The following is a 25910-nucleotide window of genomic DNA, read 5'->3' on the forward strand; positions in this document are numbered from 1 at the left end:
CGTTTTCTTCGTCTTCCTGTCAGCAGTGAAACGCGTGCCTTCGATTTCCTGCGGTGCCGAAACAACCCGCAACAGGGAGCGCCCTGGCGGCAGCGTCCCCCGCGGCGCGCAGGTAGCGGGGCCGCGCCCAGGGCCCGGGGCCGCCCCGCGGGGGCCGCGCCCGCCGCCCGCCCAGCCACTGGCAGCGGCTGCGGCCGCCCCGCGCTGACATCAGCGGCGGGGCAGAGCCCGGCTCCTGCGCCAAGGCGGCGGCGGCGGCGCGCAGGCCGGATCCTGGTCAAACATGGCAGCGTCCCCCGCGGCCGCCCTTGTGTAAGAAATGCCGCGGCCCTTCTGAGCCGGCAGACGGGCTTGGGGTTCGTCACATCCATGGATGTCTCTTCTGATCCGTATCTGCCCTACGATGGCGGGGGAGGAGACGGCATTCCGCTCAGGGAGTTGCATAAACGAGGTAGGGTGAATTTACGTTTGAGTTACTTGTTTGCATATCTGGACGCGTGAGACTTGCTGTTCGGATTTGAAGCGGAGATGTAAAGGCTTGTTAATTATCGCATTGCTTTGTTTTGCCAGCCTGATGCCTTTTGGAGGAGGAGAATTCAGTTCTGGCTGGTTCCTGTGCTGTCAGTGATTGTTTGCTCTGTGGGCAGATTAGTCCTGCTTCACATCTCATCGGCTTGTGACTCCATCTTCGATATGTGGCAGTCTTTCCATTCTCTCTCTCTCTTTTTTTTTTTTTTTTATAAATACAACCATCTCTTGCACAAAACCTGAAAATTATGGTTGTAAGTGACCGTGACAGAATTGGCAAGACTTGAAGTAGGCTATTTTCATGCCTTTCAGTAACTTGAATAGGAACAGTGTTTGTCTAGCTTTGAAGTTTCCATACGTGCTTTTAGACTTGACTCTTTGTTGACATCTTTGATATGTGAAGGGAAAGCCATACAATTGTAATATGTCAGTTAAGTCAATATTGATGAGCTCTTAAGAAACTGGAGCTTTGTGGTAGGTTCTTTAGGCTGTTGCTTATAAGGAAGTAGATTTACAAAGAAAACAGTGTTACTAATGTGCAGGGGAAAAAAAAAAAATCTTCTTTTGAGCTTGCCTTTTGTTTCTTACTGTAAATTTAAAGCAGAATATGTTCTACGAAGATTTGGTTTTGTACTGGGAGAAGTGATAGTAGGAATAAATTTGCTATGCATTCCAATTTGGAAGATATAAGTCTTTATTTTGTTGGTTAAGTCTTTGTTTTGATGGTTACACTTTGGTGTTTAAAACCAGTAATTGTGGTAAATTCTCACTTTAGTTTTGTTTAAATTGTTTAATCTAAAATTAGGAAGTTGTCAACATCTATGGCTGCTGGTGATAGCATTAGAGAAGGAGGTAGGCTGAGAATTAAGATGTGATTTACAGAAGCTGACTTTTTTTTTTCTGTGTTAATTTATGGTTTCACCTTACCTTGTAAATTCTTATTTCTATAAACAAAAAAATTAGGTCACACCTTTTTTATGTTCATCTAGCATTTTAATCTGTGTTTCAGTAGTTTACATAAAAGGTTATTTGTGGTCTTTTTATGATTCTTAGAATGTTTATCAGCATACGTTAAGAATATCAACAAGTTCTAATATGGCTAAGAGTATTTTAAGACAAGCAAATTTTTCTCTGTCCAGATGATTATTATATAGCAGGTGCTGGATAGTTCTCTAAGTCAGATTTTGGAATCACTTCTGAGAAATTGAGGATGGTATTTTCGTAGAACATTTGCAAGGTGTGAATTGGGGATCTTAATCACATATGTAAATACCTGAAGGGAAGGTGCAAAGAGGGCAGAGCCAGGCTCTTTTCAGTGATGCTCTGTGACAGGACCAGAGGGGATGGGCACAAACAGAAACATGGGCCGTTCCCTCAACATCAGGAAACAGTTTTTTACTGTGACAGTGACTGAGCACTGGCACAGGTGGCCCAGAGAGTTTGTGAAATCTTCCTTGGAGATACTCAAAAGCCCTCTGGATGTTTTCCTGGGAAACTGGCTGTAGGTGGCCCTGCTTGAGCAGGCGGGTTAGACCAGATGACCTCCAGAGGTTCCTTTGCAACTTCAACCACTCTGTGAGTGTAGATGTGTAGGTAGTTTTAAAGATGAAAACTGCAAACCAGCCCTACTGTTACACTTTCAAACTCTGCAAATTACAGTTAGACGTTGAAATGTGATCAGCTTATATTCCCAGAAATTACCAGATTTTAGTTGATTTTACAATACAAAAAGTAGAGAAACTTGTGGTGCAAAATGGTGTCTGGCACCTTGGAGTATTGCTATTAAATATACAGTTTAGAAATACTGTAATGAAAACAGTCAAGGGTTCGACTAGGTGTTCCCATTGTGGTGATGCCGCCAGGAGCCAGCAAGAGAATTCCCAGTTGTGACTTGTCACTTTTTGCAGTTTCACTGAATTCTGTTAGGGCTTGTACTTCCTGTATTCTAATACTGTGTTTCAAAACCAATGTTACTGGTGCTTCTTCAGTTTGCTATAGGGAGTTTAGATGGAAAAACCAACAACAAACCAACAGTGTTACCATAATCTCTTGCAAATCTTAATTGGTCAAGTGCATATGACTCATACGAAAATTGAGTCTCCAGACCAGTTTGTTCCAGAGAGTTCATCAAAATTTGTGTTTCCAGCTGACTTTACAATGCCACAGAAATCTGTTACTGTATTCTATTAAAATAAGGCTTAAAATGGTAACAGACAAAACCAGAAATTTAAAGTCTTGACATCTCTTCACTACCTGTGAGTCTAGAAAAGGATACTACCAAGATTCTTTTCTCGTGTAGATTTCAGAGCATTGTAATAACAAGCCAAGAGAAAATAGATAAACATATTTTGAGAAATCAAGCTTAATTGTCAAAGCCTGTGGAATTTTTTCCCTTATTCACATACTGACAGCTCTTCTGTCCTGCAGAGTAACGTTCATGTCTTGCAAAACTGCTTTGTAACATCAAAGCATTTGTTGCACTAATTGACTGCAGTGGCTCACCCAGAGTGCCTGTACCTCAGCAATGATGAAATGACTGTTTAAATCATTAGGGGTCTTTGAGGTTTAATTAACGGCCTTTACTAACATTCAATGAGATGAAATACAAAGTATTATAATTTTTTATTATTGTTAGTATTATTATTATTATTATTAAAAGCCTGACCTGTTGGTTTGCATTAAGAATTTTTTTTCAGTGCAAATACACCGTGAAACATCAACTGGAAAGACTTTGTGTTTATTAAGTGTGTTTATCATTTAATGTTGATTAGTCATCATTATCTCTTTGGAAAAAATACAGATATTATTGAATACTGATTATCAGGAGTTCCTTTAACTTGCTCTGCCCTGAGAATTCTCTTTATGTAGTATTAAATCCATTGTTCCAGACCTCCTTATCCTCCCTGATATGCTGAAATAAAACTACAGGAAGACAGTTCACTTCTACTCTCCTCTCTGGTAACTAGAAGAGTTAAAAGTACTAGTTCTCCCTTCAGAAAGGGTTTTAAAGTCCTGATCTAGGATTGCATACATCATAAGTAACTGACATGTACACTTTTTCATAAGAATTTTTAATACAATAAATCATATGCTGGAATATATGTTGATGTTGCTTAATTCTTTGCTCTTGGATTTATTTTTGCATCATTTTTTGCTAGCTTGACCCTTTTGAAAGTTCCATATTACCAGTATCTTGCTTGTCTTTCAGCCTTTCACAGACATGCTCACACTCTTTGATTTCCCCCCCCCCCTTTTTTTTTTCTTAAATAAGCATTCATTTTACCATTCTTTAAAAATTTGAAATCTTAGCAATAGCAGTACCTGTCTAGCGGCCATGCTACCAGTAGCAAGATTTGAGCTTCAGCAGGCATGAGGGTTGTTAACTTCCTTTTATTTATTACGTATAGATAAGCACATTTTAGATTTTGGAAGTCCTCACGCAAAATAAATGAAATGCTGTACCACTAATAATCGGTGATTGAGTCAGTAGCCAGATGTGAAAATTACATATATAAAGAGCACACCAAAATAACCAGTAAATTTGGTTACTATTAATAGTAACGCTGGGGAAACCTCTCCCCACCCCGCTTCCCCCTGTTATCATAAGCTGTGGGGCAGAGGATATTTAATAATATCCTAGGAAGGGTTTGAGTCAGATGCATACTGAGCCAGTTCAGATCTTCTGAGTGGTTATGGTTATACTTAAGGTATTTTGGGCTGCATTTCTGCTCATGAGCTTCTTATGTTTAAGAATTAGTAGGTAAATCAAAAGTCATTAGAGACTGAAATTCTCAGCATGACCTTTGAAGTAAATGGGTGTGAAAGTTGTGTACAAATGCTCAGAGCTAGAGTTTGACCCTGAGATTTTATTGGTACCAGAGGAAGAGTAATAAAATTAATTTTTAGACTAATAACAGGCTCGTGATGGAAAACGTGATGAAGATGAATATAGTTGTCTGACATCAAGCGCTTTGAGAAAAAGCAGTACTTGGGGAAACTCAGCATAGTTACGGCACTGAATTTCTGCTGCACTTTGTTTTAAGATTCCTACTATAAAAAGGGGATACGGATTTTCAATTATGAGTTTAGCATATTGACTTTGATTAACAGAAAGTACCATGAGATCTAACTACAGGTTTTTGTAGATAGTTACAGGTTATCTGTCAGCATGTGCTGTATGACTGATAAGGTTCTCTGTTAGGCATGTATTTCTCAGTTTTGGAAATCATTTTGAGATGTACTATTATCTGAGATATTAGCTAATGAACAACCCAAGATTATGCCCTCCTTGGGCCTGAACGTTGCCTGGTTGGGGTAATCGTATTAGCAGAATTGTTGTTTTTGTTGCATCCTGTCTTTGCCCTCCAAAACAACATGTAAGTAGCTCTTGCGTACATGCAGCAGCAGCGCTTAGAAATCTGATTATCTAAATTTCTGTTGTTCTGGCTCTTACTGGCTTGGCTGTTGTTAGATGATAGGTTACTTCCCTTTTCTAATGTTTGCTTTATCTAGCTTTATATATCTTTATACCTTTTATTTTTCTCATCTCCTTCCTGCACTGTTCATCTTCTGTTGAAGTTGTAAATTTAGTAGTGTGAGGATCCCCATATCTCTTCACTTGCATATCTGAAGTCCCTACTTATTATAGACATAACTAAATAAATATAGTCCACTCTGCCTTTGAGACTACAAGAAAAGAAATCTATAGTAATAGATCCATTTTTTCTGCTGATTTATAGAATCAGAAGTGTTTCTTCCACCTAAAGTAAAAAGCCAAAGCTATTTATGTTTGTTTTTTTTAAATTATGCTATATACATTGAGCAATACTTGACCTCCTCTTTGCCTTCTCAGATTCCTGTGCTTTTGCAGTGGATGCAAGTCTTCAAAAGTCTTGGTCTAACTCTGAAGTGCTACTATTCAGCTTTCATTTAACTCCTACTTTTTTGAAGGTTATTTTTAAACCCAGATTTTTTCTTTTTTTTTTTTTTTTGGCAGAAGAAATGGAGAGGAGAGGATTATCACTGAGTACTTTGGTAAAGCATTTTATTTCTTTTCCCTGTTCTTCAAATCTTGTTGTGAGTCTTCCTGTTTCCCACCTATCAGATTTTTTCCAGCTGATTTTTTTTGTCAGTGTATATATAGTTTTGTCATTTTTGTATGCATTTTGATTACAATGCAGAGACCAATTTGTGCTTTTAAGCCTGTGATGCAGTTTAGAAGAGCCAACTGAGGAGACTGGCTGAAAATTCAGTTACACACAAAGAGAAACGTATTACTTGATTACAAAGACTTTAAGATCATTGATCATCAACAGTAGTGAATGATAGCACCCTGGCATGGCGTGCTGTGCTTTTGATTCTGAAATGTGAAAATTACTTCTAGCCAGGAAAAGACAATAGTGCTTTAATGACTCTTCTTGAGGGATTACAGACAAATTTAAATGAACTGATGTTTTTTTCTTGTCTTTTCTTTTAATTGAAAGCCTCATATTTTGAGGTCTGAACATGGAGACAGAAAGCAGCTCAGACACTAATGTATACGTTGTGTATACAAGTCTTCTTTGTTACAAGTGTAAATGATCCTTATGGTGTGCGTTGCATTCAGGGTGCTTTCCCACTGCCATTCCCCTTGCTACTTAATATCCAAGGACACGGGTGAAGCAAAGCTTTGGATTAGTATCTGGCCTCCAGAAAGCTACAGCCCCTGCTGATTTTAGCACTCAGCAGGTTTGGACGGTCATGTCAGGGAGAGCTTATTCCAGCCTTTGGTGTCAACTGATTAGCTTTGTTTTCCCTCACAGAGGTGCACTTTTTTTTTCTCCTTCCCCCTCCTTTCACAATGCTTGGATAATACAAATGAAACATGTTGCACTGCCGTCAGCCAGAGGGATGGCTGCTGAGGGGAGTACTGTGTAGTTGGGCACTGTCTAGAAGAAGGGCGGGTGTAAGCAGCAGCAAACTAGTGTGTACTTGCTGTATGAGTTAGCAATTAACGTAGCTTGTAGATAAGTACTTTTGAGAAATTGGGTCCTGTTATTGCTCTGCCATTGACTCCAGTATTGACTTTGTCTGTTGTGTTCACAACTCTGAAATGTTTTTAAATATAGCCACTTTCAGGAGTTTTGAGCTTCATTGAACTATACAGTAATATCCATTTCATTCAGTATAGTGTCTGGATATTAATATTTATGTAGAAGTTTTGAATTGTTTCCAGCGGAAAGACATCATTAAAATCTAACAAGACCCCAAGGGTGCATTTCTATATTTCAGTACAACCAGTCTGACAGTTTGTTGCTGTGGAAGGGGGGGGACTTGCTTGTCATTCCCCATCTATTCTCTCAGTTCTTGTTCTTGCACTAGCTCTGTTTCTTGTCTGACAGCATAGAAGCTTGATTCCAGTTCTGTATAATGGCCAAATTTTTGTCGTTAGTTTTGTCTGCTTAGTTGGATTAGCAAGTTTGATTGGTTTACCGTGCAGTCGGATCCAAGGGTGGCAGAGCTGATCTAAGGGTGAGAGTGGGAGTGTGTGACCAAGAATGGGAGGGAGATATAAGGGGAGCAAGATCTCCTGTTTGCGTGGCAGCAGTCTGTTAGATCAGCTCAGCATTATTGTGTCCTGACAGATATGTCTCATTTCATAAAATGGAGTAAGCTGATACGTGCTAGGTTTGAGATAGAGTGGTGTATTTTGTGATGTGCATTCAGAAGATGTATATCATATGCTGCCTAGCATATAAAAGGGGTCCTAAACTCTATCATAAAATTATGGTCCCTTGTTAACTCTGCTAGCCACCCTCTTGAGCCGTTCATGTATCAGTTCTGTACTTTATTCTCTATGGAGGCTGTAGGTGTGTGGATTTGTTCTCTAGGTGATACTGGGTAATTGTTCAGATAATCACATGGTGGAAAACCACATAAAAATCTGTCATGCACCGTTTGATTACCCAGAATGCAGTATTTGTCTTAAACCTTCATGTTTCTCTTCTCATTATTTTTATGAGAAAAGAAGGAACACTGCACACAAGGAAAGAGTCGGGAAGGATTGTTGAACAGTTTTGCAGAAATCAGGAGCATCAAGTATATTGCAAAACCCCTTTCTTGTGTGAAACTATTTAGGTAACAGTGAAGCACCTGCTCCCTTACTGCTTTAACTCAGGGTGTTTTAAATGTACTTTCAGTGGGATTTTTAAATCATAGAGTGTGGAAACTGGAATCCACTGTCTCCCCAGAAGAGAGAACAAGAGGAAGTGAGAACCCAGGTCCACTGGCTCTTCATTTCTTCATGTCAGGAACAGGACAGCAGGACCCTGAAGATCTTTATAATCTACTGGATTCTGTTACTGGGGACTTGCTCTGAGAGATCCATGAAGTGAAAAATGCAACAGCGCATGAATATCAGCAACTCGTGTTTTGATTTGTTAGTGTTTTAAAATGTTTTATCTTGAAAAAGTTTCAAACTGTACCACAGTCAATAGTTAGTAATGATCTGCTTGTGTTTTGAAGGTATTGCTGACGTGATCTTTTTAAACAAATTAGCTAGAAACGTATGTATTTTTCATTTAAAAAAAAAAAAAAAAGAAAAAAAGACTTTCATCAGCTGTGTGTTGCCCAGGGTTGCTTTCAAATCTGAAAGAAATCCACTGAGTTGCAAAAGGACAAGGGAGTATGGGTTCCCTACTAGAGGTGAGGCTGCCTTTGAAAATGCTCTGCATGGCACCTGAAAATGCTGTGTGTGATCTACATAAATCGGCTTTTTGTCATGTTTGTGATAGTTCCAACAACAATCAAGATTGAAGACTGCTTGTAGGAAGGCACATATATAGAATATGAAAGAAGAAATATTGCTTGCCTCAGGGGGGACATAAGGCAAGGAGCAATATATGAAACAACTTGTGTGAGTATAGCAAAATATTAGTTCTGTAATTTCTTTGTTCCTGCTTTATGTCAGGAGGGACTAGCTAAGTAAAGCAGGAGGTTGTATCAGTGTTGGGAGCTAACAGTCATTCAGTATAACTTCATGTTCAGAGGGAAATGAAGAAAAGCAATATGGTAAGGATTGCTTTCTCTGTCAGGCATTGTGTCTTCTCAAGCAATTTTAGATTGTATTTTTTTCATTCTCATTTAAAAAAAAAAACAACCTCCTCACTTCTTCAGAGGTGAGAGCTGTTTTATGGTGTTGGAATCAACTTCACTTACTCCAGTTTCATCAATGTAGCATTTTTGTTTGGTTTTGCTGTACCTCACCCTGGTCAGGTGTCCCGAAGTACAGTGTTTTACTGTTAACCTTAATGCTTATTACAGGTTTTTTCTTTCAACATGATGTGATATTCTTTATTAGGGGTTTTTTGTTGTTTTTTGTTTGGTTGGTTTTTTTTAAACAACTTCACTTGAAGCAGTTCTTCAGCACTGCCAGAGCTGATTGCTGAGAAAGGATTGTGCTGAAGGCTTGGAGTTGCATGCATGGAAGGACAACAAAAGTCAGCTGCCTTCCTAGAAGGTAGTTCAGGCAAGACTTAGAGCAACTGAATCACCTAAAAGAGACAATCTCCTTTCTCTGAAGAAGCATGTTGCTTTTATTGTCTGGAAGATTACTGTCTGCAAGCTTGCAGTTTGTGATTGCAGCAGCTCGCTAGTTACGTGTTGACAGTACAGGATTGTTAAAGATGCCATTGGAGAAGAGTGTGGTAGTAAAGGATGCCAGCTACCTTAGTTTTGCAAGGTATGGAAAGATTGTGTTGAATTTGCTTTGTAAGGATTCCTGTGAGTTGATAGAGCCTCTGAGAGGATCAGTGTATTACTATTTGCCTCCCTGTAGTAACAAGAGTTAGTTTGGAGTAACAGTAATAATAAAAGTTCTGCCTGCCACTTTTACCATCTGCTTCCCACTCCAATAAAACCTTAAGCAAACTCATACGTAACAAAAAAGAAAGCTTTACTTTCTTTACAGCTGCAAAATGGCTCAGGTGTGTACATACGGAAAATGGAGTTGTTGTCTCATAATAGCTAGAGGCTGTGCCTATATGCCTTGTGTGCTAAGTGCTTGTGGTGGTTTTTAAGACTAAGGTTGCTTCTATTTTGATGAAAAGCACTTGCATTGAGTTGTTGCCTGAGAAAATGGTTTGAGAGCAGCCCTGAGGAGAAGGATCTGGAGGTATTGGTGGACAGTAAGTTCAACGTGAGCCGGCAGTGTGCGCTTGCAGCCCAGAAAGCCAACCGTGTCCTGGGCTGCATCAAAAGAGGTGTGACCAGCAGGTCGAGGGAGGTGATTCTCCCCCTCTTCTCTGGTCTCGTGAGACCCCATCTGAAATGCTGCATCCAGCTCTGGGGACTCCAGTACAAGAGAGACATGGACCTGTTGGAGTGAGTCCAGAGGAGGGCCACAAAGATGATTATAGGGCTGGAGCACCTCTCCTATGAGGACAGGCTGAGAGAGCTGGGGTTATTCAGCCTGGAGAAGAGAAGGCTCCGGGGAGATCTAATTGCAGCCTTCCAGTACCTGAAGGGGGCCTACAGGAAAGATGGTGAGGGACTGTTTATCAGGGAGTGTAGTGACAGGACAAGGGGTAATGGGTTTAAACTAAAAGAGAGTAGGTTTAAATTAGATACTAGGAATCCATTCTTTACTGCTAGAGCGGTGAGGCACTGGAATAGGTTGCCCAGAGAGGTTGTGGATGCCCCCTCCCTGGAAGTGTTCAAGGCCAGGTTGGATGAGGCTTTGGGCAACGTGGTCTAGTGGAGGGTGTCCCTGCCCGCAGCAGGGGGGTTGGAACTAGATGATATTTAAGGTCCCTTCCAACCCAAAACCAGTCTGTGATTCTATGAATTCTCAAGTCTTAAAACTTGAGAACTAGGGGAAAGGGAGAGGAGAGAAGGGGAAATACTTTTTGAACATTGGGTATGTCCACAAGGCTCCATTTGCTAAATGCTACAATTTATCGGGGTAATGATGATTTCCTGCTTAGAGGTTAGAATGTTGTCATGAAAAATCTATATTATGTTAAGGATTTTAACAAAATCTATTGAGTTGAAAATAAATTTAATAACGCTTTGAGAAACTGGCAATAAATTATGAGAATTTGTATGTGGTTATGCTGATGAGAATCGTTATCGTCATAGCTAGAAGTAGCATCTTAGTGTGTGAAATGCTAGAGAAGGAAGGGAAGAAAGGGAAGTGGAAGTTTGGAAAAGTTTTGAGTGTTGATAAAGAGGTATTTCAATTCTCCTTTAGAATAGTTATATGCTACCCACGTCATAATACTAGCTGGAGTCCTTCCCCACTGCTGTCAGACTTATGTATCTTACATAGCATCAGATTTTGTACAGTTGTTCTTTTCATGGTCCTCTCTAGGGCAGCCTTTCTGCCACACACTGATGCAGGCTGTCACTGCTGCCTGTTTCTCACTTGGTCCGAGATTATAGCTGTTCAGCTGCATCAGGCATTCATGGCAGCTCTGTATTCAACAAAACCACCTCTTCAGCTTCACATTTTGTTCTGTGTCTCCTCCCCATCAGAAAATAATCATTTATATTCCAGTATTTGGTGTGCCAGCAAATGCTGGCAAAGTAGGAAGCTGACACAGTTTCAGTGGGGTTTTTATTGTATCCAGGCAATGACCATTTGTAGCCTACTCGAAGTTCTGCCTGGAATCTGGTGCAGTGAGTATGGTGCCATCCCTGATGGTTTCCCTGGAGACAATTCCAATATAGCACCTTGTGATATGTGTAAAATCATCTGTTACTGCTTGTGATACCTTTATAACTCTCAAATCTCCATTGCCTTGTATGGCAGAGGATTGCGTGCTCCTTATAGTTCGATATTGCTTCATATATAGCAGGGCATAAAACCAGCTCCCTGGGGGCAAAGGCAAGCTTTTGTCCTACCGTGACCACTCAGGTTCAGTAGGCTGCTTGATCACATTGTAACTTTGTAGGAGATTAATAATTAAACTGTGGTTGAATTGAATTTGTCCTCTGCTTTGCAAAAGAGGTTACTCTCATGTAAAAAATACATTTTCGTAACGTGTTCTGGTTTAATTTTGGGAGCTAAACTAATCATTACAGTGTGAATTCTGTTACTACCTTTTCCACAAGATCGGCTTTCCCTTTCAGCTAGCCAGACATGTATCTTACACTTCCTTTCTAGTTATTTGAAAATTGTAATTAGAATTGGAAATGGCAAGAGAACTAAAGCAAGGTTTTCACAATCATCTCTATTAGCAAATCTGTTTTAATTTGTTGTTGTTAGCCTTTTATTAATGGAAGCATAGGTGATGCTTCTTTACATCTGCCTTAAGAGAGACTAGGAGCAGCTTCGGGAAGAGATTTTCAGGGCTTAGCTATGATGAATAGACGAGGGAGAATTTAATATGGCATAGACTGTTGGGTAAAAACAGTATTAAGAAAGATGCCAGCCAGGCTAGCATGAGTGAATGGTATTGGTACTGTTGAGGAGCTGTCTCTGGCCTTTGCATTCTCTTCTTTTGCTTTAAGTTTTTTTTAAAAGCAATCTTTTTATAGAATTTTAAGCTTTTCTGTATGTAATGTGTATGTGTAATGAATAGTATTTTGTGTGTCTTGAAAATTTTAGCCTGCAATTGAAAAACCTCAAATAAAAACCAACAAGAAAACCCAACTCAAAAACCCCCCACCTGCCTAACCACCCCAGTGTCAGTCTAGTGAAATGAGTTCTAGTGCCTGTCTGAACTGATAGAAGTCTTGGCCAGCTTGGGCCTACATCTTTAAGAACAGAGATTATTGTAGCACGCCATATGCTGTTGGCCAAATTATTTTGTTCTTAGTCAAACAAGTGAGAGTAATCACTCTTTAAATCATTGTCTATATTAACCTCTTTATAAATGTGCCTTTTATAGCAATTACTGTTGAAGAAGCAATTTTGTTAGGTAAGCAAATGGTGGCCATGCTACATTTTCCTTATACAGTATTTTCAACTTTTCATGAATGAGGGCTGTTCTGTGACTTACCTGAAATAAATAAATAAAAATAAATTTTAAAAAAAGTATTTGCTTGGTTTTCTATTGTTTTTTAGCTGCACTGATAATCTGTTGATAAGGCATTTTAGGTTTAATTTAGACATGTAGGAGAGATTGATAATCAATGGTATATTTATTTAAAAATAATTGGCAACTTACGGAAGTGCTGTGAACTTTACATCTAATCATCTGGTTTTGTTTTTTTACAGTCAGATATTGCTCTGGTAGTTCATAAACTGAAATAAACTTCAAGTTAAATGTGTGTCAAAGCTGCTTATTTTTTCCACTTGTTGTATTGAAGTTTCTTTGGAGTCTGCACACAGAACAACAGTTTGACTAGTACATTTGTATTTAACCAATGGAAATACCAAGTCACTAACATGCAAATTTAACCTACAGATGAGTGACAGAAAAAAATAGTGACATGCAACATTGAGAGACCTAAATGAAGTAAAATATTCGTGTTATGGGAAGTGTCTTAATTGTTCAGAAATTTTATATGTCATACTGTTATGAACATTAGAATACTTCACTTATTGCAGAATTAATTCATTCTTGTCTTTCCTCTGCCACAGGAACTCATTATACAATGACAAATGGAGGAAGTATCAACAGTTCAACACATTTACTGGATCTTCTGGATGAACCAATTCCTGGAGTAGGAACGTACGATGACTTCCATACCATTGACTGGGTTCGAGAGAAGTGCAAAGACAGAGAAAGGCATAGACGGGTACTTGAGATAAATAACAATACTTGGAAAATATTTGTTGTTGGATGTTGGAATTAGTCTGATCTAGTAACACATACAAATATGTGCAACAGTCCTGCAACAGTATTATAACTTTGGAAAGAAAACAGTGATTTAATAGAGTGGGACTAGTTCCCTGTCACTGAAATGATGGGTTTACAGTACTGCCTTTTTGCATGCTGGTATATTTAAGGCAATTTTCCAGTGTGGATATATTTGTAACAGTACGATAGTGCTTATGGGATCTTCAAAGTTCAGGCCATCCATCTTTATCAGTGCACTCCGCAATGAGTTCTTTCATGAAATGGACTCAAGTTGTATGAGTCAGTAACATGCTAGATACTGTCATTCATGTAATAGATTTGTTTAATAGCATTTGAGGAGGAAATAAGCCTTTTAGAGCCTTACTGCCAAACTTTTGGGATGCTTACGTTAATTAACCTTAAAAACAGAACAGATTTGGAGATGTGATTTCTACTAAAAGGAATAGTTAGAAATGAGTTGTAATTGTATGGAGGGGTCAGGGGAGAGATTCCTTCACATACAACACTCTAGCGTTACTTTGCTTTCTTTGCAAACATCGGTTTTAACTTTCTGGAAGCAAATGTAGGATATATGTGCTGACTGACTTTGACATGGTTAAAAAAAGAATCTTACACTAGTTTAAAAAACCAAAACATCCACAGTTGCACTATCTAGTGCTTTTTTAAGGAAAAGAGATCCTTGGACCAATGGATCTGAGAACACCTTGTCTGAATGCTTTTAATGAAACGTAAGGTGTTTTCGATGTTTTTCATGTTTTCATAATTTGATGTCTAAGCAGTAATTCACACAATGCCATCTCTTTACACTGCAGATGTGTAGGTTAGTGTCTAGTGGACATACTGTTGGATAGAATGCTCGGCCTGGCCAAATCCTGGGAAGGCAGATCCCACCTGGAAATACATTATCTAGGGTGAAGTCTCACAGCTGTTACTCATTTTAGCATCTGAGACCAGAAATGTCAGACAAGACAGTTCACAGTTTATTGTCACAGAATTACTGTGAAATGTATAAATATGCCCTGAATGATAGGAGACTGTCTAGCCATGTAATCAAAGATGTAGGAAGAAGGAATGAGTACTAGTTCATGGTGGTTTTGAAAGATGTGGTACTGTAGAAACAACTTTTTTAATTAAAAAAAAAAGTTTGAGAATCTTACAAATGTGGAAGAAAGTATAAAATATATTTACTTGCTCTAGGGGTGGTATTTTTTCTGTTTCCTTGCCTAGTATTATGCTTTCTTAGTTTGTTTGGTTTTGTTTTTCTATTTGTTGCACATACTTTCTCCCTCCTTTTACAGTATGAAAAAAATCATAAGAATAGGATTCAATTACATAATGAAGGTTTAATCATGAAACAAGTTATGCACAAATTTCAGCTAAGTACACAAACTCAATAAGGCTAAAATAAGATTTACTATTTTTTCAGTACAGTATCTTTAGATGTCATTAGTAATAGTTGTCTAGATGTATTGTAGAGTAGTTATCCAGGCTTTGGGTTTGTTTTATTTTTGTGTGGTTTTTAGTCTGAAGAAAAGATGTTTATATTTGAAGTAGAAGTTTAGGAACTTGAATTGTATGGAATAGAGTAGTAGTAGTAGTACACTAACAGTTTATTTGAAGTTCAACAAAAATAATTTAAGATTTAGGAGAGAAATAATTTTACAATTACATGTTTTAGATATGTATCATAGAAAGTATTCATTTATCCTAATAATAAATTTCTTGGGGTTTAGTTCTTTAAATATAGCAAATTTACTTTCATCTGTCAGTTGTTTGATGTCTGAAGAACCAAGCTGATTTATCTATATGAAGCAGTAAATACAAGGAGAATGGTTGTTGTTTAAAGAGAGGGTATGTTTGCCTGCAGCTTGCATCATGCACTTTGTATGTCATGCTTGCTTTTATTCTCCTATTCACATTACAGGAGCACATACAAGTATACATAACAATTTCTCTTTGCAGATTAATAGCAAGAAGAAAGAATCGGCATGGGAGATGACAAAAAGTTTGTACGATGCTTGGTCGGGATGGCTAGTAGTCACTCTAACTGGTTTGGCATCAGGTAAACTAAAAACCAGAGGCTTGCTTTCTTACACTTGTCAGCAAGTATAGTTACTGTGTTTTTCATTTGTGTGTTACCCACCAACCTGGGTAAGAGCTGGTTCAGACTACAACCATAATTCCATGAGGAAAGAAAAGGTTGACTGTCTTGATTTACAGGCTTTAGCGTTTTGAGGGGAGGGTTTACTAATCAAATGGAAAACAAAATACTCACTGAATTTAGTGAGAGTTTCTCAGAGCTATTGAACTTCCACCTACTAAATTATCCATGTTCTTTAATCCTGTGATTGAGATTAGTGTTTTCCCTTTCTGTTAAATTTTTTTTTTTCTTGTAGGGTTTCTTGTGAAAGTGTATTCATTTATTGTGCTAGGTGGTTTTTCTGCTGTGAATTTGGGTTTCGTTTTTTTGTGGGGTTTTTGTTGGTGGTTTTTTGGGGGGAGGGGGGTGGTGGGTTGTTTTTGTGGGTTTTTGGTCTTTTGCTAATGGTAATGGTACCAATGGACCAAAAAGTAGCTCCAGTATATGTATAGTTTTGGTAAGCACACTTCCTTGTAAAGCATGTGTTTATACATGAGCAAAGTCTAGCTATATGTTCTGTCATACACAGAAAAAACTAACTTTAACAGGTTGTTGTGGTTTAACCCAGCAAGCAGCTAAAACAATCACACAGCTGTTTGCTCACTTCTGCCCCTGTAGTGGGATGGGGGAGAGAATTGGAAAAAAGCAAAACTCGTGGATCAGTTTAATGGGACAGAAAAGGAAGATTAATAATAATACTAAACAATACTGCTAACACTACTAGTAGTAGTAGTAGTAGTAAAAAGAATATACAAAACAGCAGCACAATTTCTCACGACCGGAAGCCAATGCTCAGCTAGTTCCAAGCCTCCTGGCCAACCCCCTGGTTATGTACAGAGCGTGACATCATATGGTATGGAATATCCCTTTGGTCAGTTTGAGTCAGCTGCCCTGGCTGTCCCCTCCCAACTTGTGCACCCCCAGCCTACTTGCTGGTGGGGCAGTATGAGAAGCTGAAAAGTCCTTGACTGCTTGGCCACAACTAAAAGCATTAGTGTGTTATCAGCATTATTCTCAACCTAAGTCCAAAACACAGCACTACACCAGCTGCTAGGAAGAAAATTAATTCTGTCCCTGCTGAACCCAGGACAGAGGTAGAGTCTGTTGGTCTCCACTTCAACTCTATCTTTTTCATGTATGTTAGTATGAGTTTTAGCACTAAAATCGTCTGATAGTTTGTGGCCCTGCTGTCATGCTATCAGCATAGTTCGGAATGACCAGAATTTGCAGGAGTGAGAAGTCACAAACTTTGTGCCCAGTTCTTCCAAAAATGTATTTCAAACAGAGATCTTAGATTAAATCCTAGGAAAATTGGATTAGTTGCAGAGTATGGCTATGCCTGTTAAAAAGGCATGGTAACTGTATAATTACTACTTAGATATATACATAATCACTTTCACAAATTATGTATAAATTAATATATATGCAAACTGTGCAGCATGTTTATATACCTCTGAATGTACAAACTGGGAGTGTATAATTATTGGAAATTGCTTGTGATAATTTGGGTGGGAACGTGCAGTGTTGTGTTTCCATGCCCCAAGCTGCTGTGTATATTTAAATTGCTTTTCTGTGTTTCTGAGCAAGAAAGTGAGCAAATCCTTGCCATGAATGTTTCTAGGTGTTTCGGTTTCAATTGCTTTCTGTTGTACGTGTCTAGTGAATCTTAAATGGTACAATCTTGATTTCAGTCATGGGGACATCTTATGTTTAATTATTTTAATTAATTCGGTTGAAATTTTGTTCTACTGAACTATTGTCCTTGACTTTGGCCCAGGATCTCAAACTGAGGACCTGTCAAGATTAGTAAGTGTAAGTTAGTAAATGGGTGGTAATTCCCTGCTACCAACTTACACAAGTAAATTCTGGCTGTCTCTATACAGCTATTTCTGGTAGTGAATAATACCTTAAAAATAGAAAATTGTAACTAATTAACGGTTGTATGTGTTCACAAAAATATTGACTTAAAAAGTAGTTCTTCAGTATACTGCTACCATGAAAAACTATCTTGCTTTTGTAAAATAAAAGGACTTTTAAATTATTTTTTTTCAGTTCTTCGAAGCAGTTTCCTAAGTAATGCCTATTTTTTGAGGACTCTTCATCAAGTTTTCTGCATGTAGTTACAACACAGAATCCCTCTTAAGCTTTGAGTTTGTGAACTCCTGAACTACTTAGTATCAGTACTGTTTGTTACCTGCAATTCATTTTGTATATGGATTACATGCATGTCATCAGGGTTTATTTGGTGTTTTATTTATGTTGTTCTAAAACAGTTGTTGTCAATGCAAGAATTATTTTCTCCAAATATGCTGTTTTGTACAAAACATAGTAGAATAGTTCATGAGTTCTTTGAGACATGGCAAGGCAGTTTTGTCAGAAGGTCTATTGTCTCTGTCATCACAAAAATGTATCAGTCCTCTTTTGATTCCTAACTTAGTTCCAGTAGACTGTTGGAGAACTGTGGCATGGGGGGGGGGGGGGGGGGGGATAAAAAGATGCATTTAACTTGAGAAATATACAAGGTACCAGATTCTTCAGCAAATACTAACATTACCATGTTGCAAATAGGATATATTCCTGGAAATCAGTAATATTTTAAATATCTATTTCTTTAGGTTTTCTGTAATTTCAATTTACATCAATTAATACCAGCACATTTTTTCATTTTAGCGGTGTATGTTATTCCTATTTACCAGAATATTAATACAGAACTGTTTCTAAAACAGGGGCATTGGCAGGATTAATTGATATTGCTGCTGACTGGATGACTGACTTGAAGGAAGGCATTTGCCTTAGTGCGTTGTGGTTTAACCATGAACAGTGTTGTTGGGGTTCAAATGAGACCACATTTGAAGAGAGAGATAAATGTCCACAGTGGAAAACATGGGCAGAACTAATAATTGGGCAAGCAGAAGTAAGTATATACCCATTCTTACATGGTCTTGCTCAACAGCTCAACTGAACATGGAAAGAAAATAATAATCTTAAGTTTAGGGTGCTAAACATGGGTTTGGGTTGTATTATCTGCTCCATTTTTCAGCATTTGAATTGATTAATAGGTTATACTGTAATAAATGTGAGTTTCATGCACTACAAGGGGGCTTGGACTGTTGCAGGTGTAAGGAAATTATGAGAGTATAGAGCTGTTAATAACAGGAGTATTTCTATTCTTGACCATAACTATACATTAAAAAAATAAAAACTAAATTTGTAGTGTTCTCTGTTAACTAAGAATAGATGGGTTTTATTTTTTCTACAAATTTTTTAAATAAAGAAGATTTACTCAGTATTCAGTAGATTTTAGCAGCTAATAGCTATTAAAAAAAACCCTATGTGCTATGTTTATTTTTTCTTTTTAAGACAAAGTGTTAGAATACTTTCTGCCTTGTATAACCCAGTCTTTGCTGATGTGCAGGTGTCATGACTTTGTTTTTCAAACAAAACTCTCTTGACTTGGTAATAATTACTCTCCTTCAAAATGTGTGCATAAGTGTACTTGCAGGAAGAGTACTTCTGGGTTATTTTAAGTAGTAATTTTGCTCATACATCAAATTTATATTCTGACTTTTGGTTTTGCTTTTAGGGTCCAGGTTCATACATAATGAACTACATAATGTATATTTTCTGGGCTTTGAGCTTTGCCTTCCTAGCAGTTTCTCTGGTGAAGGTATTTGCTCCCTATGCCTGTGGCTCGGGGATACCTGAGGTGAGGTCTAACTAATATAATATATACATATTAATGTTTCATATTAATGTTTCATATTAATTTCAGATTAAATTTCTAGTAAATGTAATGGGTAATGTTATTGTCGAGGGTTTTAGAGTAAGTTGCGAATGGAATGCCTCTGGCAACCAAATGGATTCAGTGTAGCAATCCGAACAATACATGTTTTAAAGTTTAATTTAGTCATTTGAAAAGGATATTTTTGAAGTTATGCAGATAAAATTAATGATTTTCTGAAGAAAGCAGAATACAATAACAGATACTATTTCTTCTTTCTTCCAGATAAAAACTATTTTGAGTGGCTTCATCATCAGAGGTTACTTGGGGAAGTGGACTTTGATGATAAAAACAATCACTTTAGTCTTGGCTGTTGCATCAGGTTTAAGTTTAGGAAAAGAGGGTCCCTTGGTACATGTTGCCTGCTGCTGTGGGAATATTTTTTCCTACCTCTTTCCAAAGTACAGCACAAATGAAGCTAAAAAAAGAGAGGTAAGTTCTTGTAAAAGCATTTCTAGAATGTATTGAATGTCTATGCATTTACACCAATTTGTTGAAAAGATGTTTTTTGTTCTCTCAGATAGTGTTTAGGCTTGGATTATCAATAGTTATTTGTTGTGTTAAAACCAATGTATTATCCCTAGCTTCTCCAAGGTAAATTGTTTCCATGACAGAGTAAGTTTGTGTCTCGCATGTCAGAGACCATTTCTGTTCTTGACTCTGCATTTTGGTAATTGATGAGTGTCTTCAGTTGTGAGGACAGCAAAGGACTTTTGAACCTGTACACAAAGTATTCCTGGAAAAGGGTTGATGACAACAGTGTTTCTGCTGTATTTCAGTTTATTGTTGTTAGTGAGAGTGTGGTGGGTTAGCCTTGGTGCCCACCAAGCTGCTCTCTCACCCCTCCTTCTCAGCAAGACAGCAGGAGAAAATAAGATGAAAAGCTCATGGGTTGAGACAGGAGATCACTCACCAATTACCATTACGGGCAAAACAGACTAGACTTGAGGAAGGTTACTTTATTGCCAATTAATAACAGAGTAGGATAGCGAGAAATAAAAACAAAACTAAAACCACCTTGCCTCCACTCTCCCTTCTTCCCAGGCTCAACTTCACTCCTGACTCTTCTACCCCAAAGCGGCACAAGGGGATGGGGAATGGGGGCTGTGATCAGTTTGTAACGCTTTGTCTCCACCACTCCTTCCTCCTCTTGCTCTTTGCCTGTTCAAGCATGGGGTCCCACCCATGGGAGATGAGTCCTTCACAAAGTCCTTCAGCATGGGTCCTTTCCACAGAGTGCACTCCTTCAGGAATGGACTGCCCCAGCCTGGATCCCCCACAGGCTGCAGTTCCTGCCAGAAAACCTGCTCCTGTGTGGGCTCCTCTCCACAGGCCATGGCTCCTGCCAGGAGCCTGCACTAATGTGGGTTCTCCACAGGCTGCAGCTTGCTTAAGGGCATATCCACCTGCTCTGGTGAGGGGTCCTCCACGGGCTGCAGGTGGATATCTGTTCCACCATGATCCTCCACGGGCTGCAGGGGGACAACCTGCCTCACCATGGGCTTCTCCACAGGCTGCAGGGGAATCTCTGCATAAGTGCCTGGAGCACCTCCTGCCCCTCCTGCGCTAACCTGGGTGTCTGCAGAGTTGTTTTGCGTTTTTCTCACTCCTCTCTGTCACAGCAGCTGTGCAGTGTTTTCTACCCTTTCTTAAGTATCTTATCACAGAGGTGCCACCAGTATCACTGACGGGCTCAGCTTTTGGCAGCAGCAGGTCCAATTTGGAGCTGGCTGGAGCTGGCTCTGTTGGACATGGGGCAGCCTGGTGTCTTCACACAGAAGCCTCCCCTGCAGCCCCCACCCCCGCTACCAAAACCTTGTCATGTAAACCCAATAGAAAGAGCCATGCAAATGAAAGCAAGTATAGTCATAGAGAGTAGCAAGTTTTAACATGCTTATTAATTCAATAAAGTTTTTGTAGTGTAAAATAAAAAAAGGTGTCGTCCTAGCTCTACTGCAGTTCTCAGGCTCAATTTCTATACTTCTAGAAGGAGACTGCAGAACATGGGAAATTTTGGTTCACTTCTGTGGTAGATAGTCATGCACTTATAAGAGAGAAGCAACAATATACTTTATTGATACAAACAGTGAGTTAATGAAGTTCAATGGTAAATGCAACAGTGGTTTAACAAGCTTCCATGGCAAGGTACACTTGATTATTTACTGCACAGAGGACAGGGTCAGACAAAACTGTCAGGGAGACCCTCCTGTTGAGGCATGAGGCTCAGAGAGGACCCTCTTTCTTTCTAAACTCCTCAGAGGAGTCTAGGTGCGGCTGGATGCAGTCCTAGTTCCAGACTTGATCAACAGTTTATGGCTAAGGGATTATACTTATGCACAATCAATCCTTAATATCACTTAGCTAAGATTTCAAAGTTTGGCATGCTATTAGTCACTTACCAAGGATCTTTTGTGGTAAGGAATCTCTCTGCCTCGAGGAGTAACCTTGAGAGGCGTCCCTACTCAAGGGGAGATCCTGGCGTGCAGCTGCTGTGTGGGAGGGCAAACTCAGTGGGCTCTGGGCTGTGCACTATTTATGGAGTAAGATGATTGACTTATAGTCATATTTGCATACCAGCAAGATGTCTGGAACAGTGACTCTGACAGCCCTTGGCAGCTTGTCTTGCCATCTGTCCCCTAAAGTCCAGCATAAGCCAGATGCAGCCATCACAACCCCCACTGGTGGTTATGGCTTAAGGTGTGTGTGGTGGGCAGCACATCACCACAACTTCGTGTTTCAAAGCTTTGAGTTTCTCTGTGTATTCTTCCACAGATGTATAAGGGCTACTACCTGGGGGTCAGTGTTCTTGCAAGGAATTTGTCCAATATCATTATAATTAGCACACACTGTAACTGTCTTCATATATTGAACATAAGTCATCTATGATACTGGAGGACCGGCTGCTGCTTCAGTGCCTCTTAATCTCTCCCTTAACCTCAGTTCACCTCAGATGTTTTTTGCAAGTTTTTGCTTGAAGACTAGCAAGTGCAAATCTCCAGGACTGATAGAAAAGCTATGTAGTCTGTCATTGATTTTTTGTCCCTTGAATATTTGTGATTGGTGGACTTCACCACATGCATCTAGTACCAATAAAGCTTACAACAATTTCTTGAAAATGAGATACCAGCATTTCATACTGAAGCATAGACTCCTTTAGGTGCTTTGCTGAGGAGGCTTTGAACAGCATCCTTGGCTTCGTCATGGCTAGTACCTGGTCGGTAGCTGCTGTGGCCACATCTTATGAGCATTCTGAAGCACGCACTGATGCTTTTCTGTTAGCAGACCTGTGTGCTCTTGACAGCGATGTAGAAGAAACTGATAACTGTAACGAGATTCTGTTCATGTTTAAAGCATGTCACAGATTGCAAAAAAAACCCTCTCATCATTGTTCTTTTCCAGGTGTTGTCAGCTGCCTCAGCAGCAGGAGTATCTGTAGCCTTTGGTGCCCCAATTGGTGGAGTCCTTTTCAGTCTGGAGGAGGTATGTCAAGAGATGGCACTGAAAGATAGATAGCTAAGAAAAAAATAAATTATTTTCTTTTAGCATGAGTAATCTCAGGCTCCTTTAAGCTGTGGAGTCTTTCCTAAGGAGGAAATAATTTTTGGACCCACAATTCAAAACCAAGAGTCCTGTTACTGGCAGAACTAAAGATATTTTTTCTTTGGATGAATGCTAGCTTTGCTTTATTCTCAATTACATTTTTCTGGAGAAGGGCTCAGTCAGCTAATGATTACAGTTTACATACAGATAGAGATACAGCAGTTTTTCACTCTAGGAGTGTATTTAAAAAAATAAAAAACGGGTTTCTTGTTTTCATTTTGTAAGAAGCTTTATAAACCTATTTGATAGTTTTGTGAAACAGGTTTTTAAATGTTACTTTTTTTAAAGTTTCAGACCCTAAACACAATTGAATGCATTAATTATTAAAAAAAGCAAATATGCTGTAAAACTGACTTCCAGGGCAATCAAACTCTCCAAGAAATTTTCTGTGTTAAAGTGTTAAATTAGTTTTCATTAGTTGTTTTCAAAATACATAGGAATGTTATTTAGATCATTAGCATCTTTAAAGAAAACTGACGTTTTAATACTCTTCTAAAAATCTCTGAATTGAAAAAAGGAAGCAAAATATTTTTTTATGTATAATTTTGCTATGTAATTAGGGGATTTTTAGGAATTCCTTTGTTACCAAAAAAGCTCAGAAGAAAACTCTCTTGAAATTCAAATCAGGCTTTGTGGGGCTTAAATATGAAATTGCATGTTCTGTTTTGAGGAATTTTTTTTAAATGTTTTAATCATACTTCATAAAAATAACACATCTGCCAGAAACCTTTCAGTGTTGGTTGAATGGAGATGAAACAGTATTAGCAGGAAATTTGAGAGCTAGTAAAGAGTCTGGTTCTTATGAATGCCAGAAAGAGATACTTTTAAACAGAGAAGCTTTTAAACATAAATTACTAGGTGTTATTTCCTAACAGTCTTAAACCTTCAGTGGTTTCAATATTGCTTTAGTATTGTCTCTAAAACTGATGTAAGTATGAGTTGTTGTAAAGCTTTATAAAAATGTAGGATGTACTGGAGCGCCAGTGCTCCAAGTGATAGGAATAATACTGATAATATTTTTTCCTCAGCATCTGTACCATGTGAACAGCAGTACTGTAATACATGCATAAAACAATTTTTAATTGAATCACTAATAATTCTCATGTGTTGCCTTTTGCAGGTCAGTTACTATTTCCCACTGAAAACTTTATGGAGATCATTTTTTGCTGCTTTAGTAGCTGCATTTGTTTTAAGGTCCATCAATCCTTTTGGTAATAGCCGCCTAGTTCTTTTTTATGTGGAATATCACACTCCTTGGTACCTTTTTGAACTGCTTCCTTTTATTCTTCTGGGAGTATTTGGTGGGCTCTGGGGAGCGTTTTTCATCCGAGCAAACATCGCCTGGTGTCGTCGACGCAAATCTACGAAATTTGGGAAGTATCCTGTCCTGGAGGTTATTATTGTTGCAGCAATAACAGCTGTCATTGCATTTCCTAATCCATATACAAGGCTAAACACCAGTGAGCTTATTAAAGAGCTCTTCACGGACTGTGGGCCGTTAGAATCCTCCTCCCTCTGTGACTACAGAAATGATATGAATGCGAGCAAAATAGTAGATGATATTCCTGACCGTCCAGCAGGCACTGGAGTCTATTCAGCTATATGGCAGTTGTGTTTAGCACTCATATTTAAAATAATCATGACAGTCTTCACCTTTGGTATCAAGGTAAGTGTGAATGCAGTGGCTGCATCATCTGCTGTGATTATTTAATTAATGCCTTTCTCATTTTCCATCTCTCAGCAGCTTTGTTTTTAGAATTTTTTTCATGTATAGTTCTTTTAAAAAAAGGTCTTTGTACTGTTGATTAGTAAGCAATCCTTGTAGAAAACAATATTAAGTTTAATTAAATTCAAACTAGCCTTTTGTTCAGCTGAATAGAAACGTGTGCTGAATTTAATAGGGAACAGTAACTCTGTGGGTGGATGGCTGTTTGAATGGGCCTGATTCAGCAATAAGGACGATTCTAAAATTTCCAAGAGCGGAGTTCAGACATAACCACTCAGGTTCCCTAGTCCTGTGACATGGAAAAAAAAAAAAGAAAAGACTGTACCTCTTGAACAACTTGTAGGCTTTTTTTTTTTTAATCCCCTCTCCTAATTTATCACATAAATGTAATTACTGCAGGTGTCAAAGGGAGCCAATGATGATTTCTGTCCTGAAATTTCCAGTATTGCATGTCATGACTAGAAAGCGGGTTTCGTTCGTGTGACTGTAATGGGAATTTCTTCTCCATTACAAAGCAGCATAATTCTTGTCTGTCCTGGTCATTTTGTAAATCTGTTTTGGAGCTGTCTTCAGCTTCTCTCCAACCTGTGACTGTTTTCTGAATGACATATAACTGTCATGCCGTCATCATTTTCTGTCTTGTCCGGCTCCCTTCATAGTTTTTTGCAACTACATCATTATCACACGTGTCTTAACACAAATGAAGTGTAGAATGTTCACTAAGCAGGATTTGTGTTTAAACTGGCTTTAACTTTTCAGTCTATATTGCTGTTCCATGTAACTGCACGCATAAAAACCCACTTCTTTACTGTTGAGGGTGGTTGAACACTGGAATAGGTTGTCCAGAGAGCTTGTGGAGTCTCCATCCTTGGAGATACTCAAAACCTGACAGGATGCAATCCTGGGCAATCTGCTGTAGTTGACCCTGCTTGAGCAGAGGTGTTGCATTGAACAATCTGGAGTTGGAATTGCACAATACTGAAATGTCACAGCTGTAGAGTGGAAAAAAATTAAATTGTGTCCTATTACACCAGGAGTGCAATTTTTTAAATGAAGTTATTTTCACAAGATGGGTTTTGGTGCATTTAGACAAAAAAGTAAAAATTCTGCTATTTATTTGCAGTCAGATCTGTACCTCAGTCACAGTAGAAAGTATTTTGATACTAACAACTGCTGTGAGGAGAAGCAGCGGGCATTTCCAGTTTAATGAGACGTTTAGACACCAGTATGTTTTTTTGGAAAGAAGATTAGCTTCCTAAGGAGGAGAAAAGATACACAACAGCAATTTCTCAGATGAACCCTCACTCATTATGAAGCTGCTGATAAAAGCAAGACTTGCAATAATCTTTT

General features: G+C 38.7%; 1 protein-coding gene across 7 annotated transcripts in view; it reads left to right on the top strand.

Moving 5' to 3' along the window:
- The window catches only part of CLCN3 (chloride voltage-gated channel 3), a 67386-nt gene that overhangs the window by 29820 nt on the left and 11656 nt on the right, over positions 1–25910 (top strand). For 5 of the 7 annotated variants that reach the window (XM_075751868.1, XM_075751870.1, XM_075751872.1 and 2 more), the window contains 7 exons: positions 13094–13251; positions 15276–15375; positions 18180–18367; positions 19037–19159; positions 19460–19666; positions 22634–22714; positions 23955–24500. In XM_075751868.1, the coding sequence (XP_075607983.1) occupies positions 13094–13251; positions 15276–15375; positions 18180–18367; positions 19037–19159; positions 19460–19666; positions 22634–22714; positions 23955–24500 (1403 nt within the window). Of the gene's footprint in view, positions 1–141; positions 452–13093; positions 13252–15275; positions 15376–18179; positions 18368–19036; positions 19160–19459; positions 19667–22633; positions 22715–23954; positions 24501–25910 lie in introns of those variants that run through there. The other 2 variants (XM_010304548.2, XM_010304549.2) reach the window with 2 other exon arrangements.

Source organism: Balearica regulorum, chromosome 4 (genome assembly GCF_011004875.1).
Source record: "Balearica regulorum gibbericeps isolate bBalReg1 chromosome 4, bBalReg1.pri, whole genome shotgun sequence".
Taxonomy (NCBI): Eukaryota; Metazoa; Chordata; class Aves; order Gruiformes; family Gruidae; genus Balearica; species Balearica regulorum.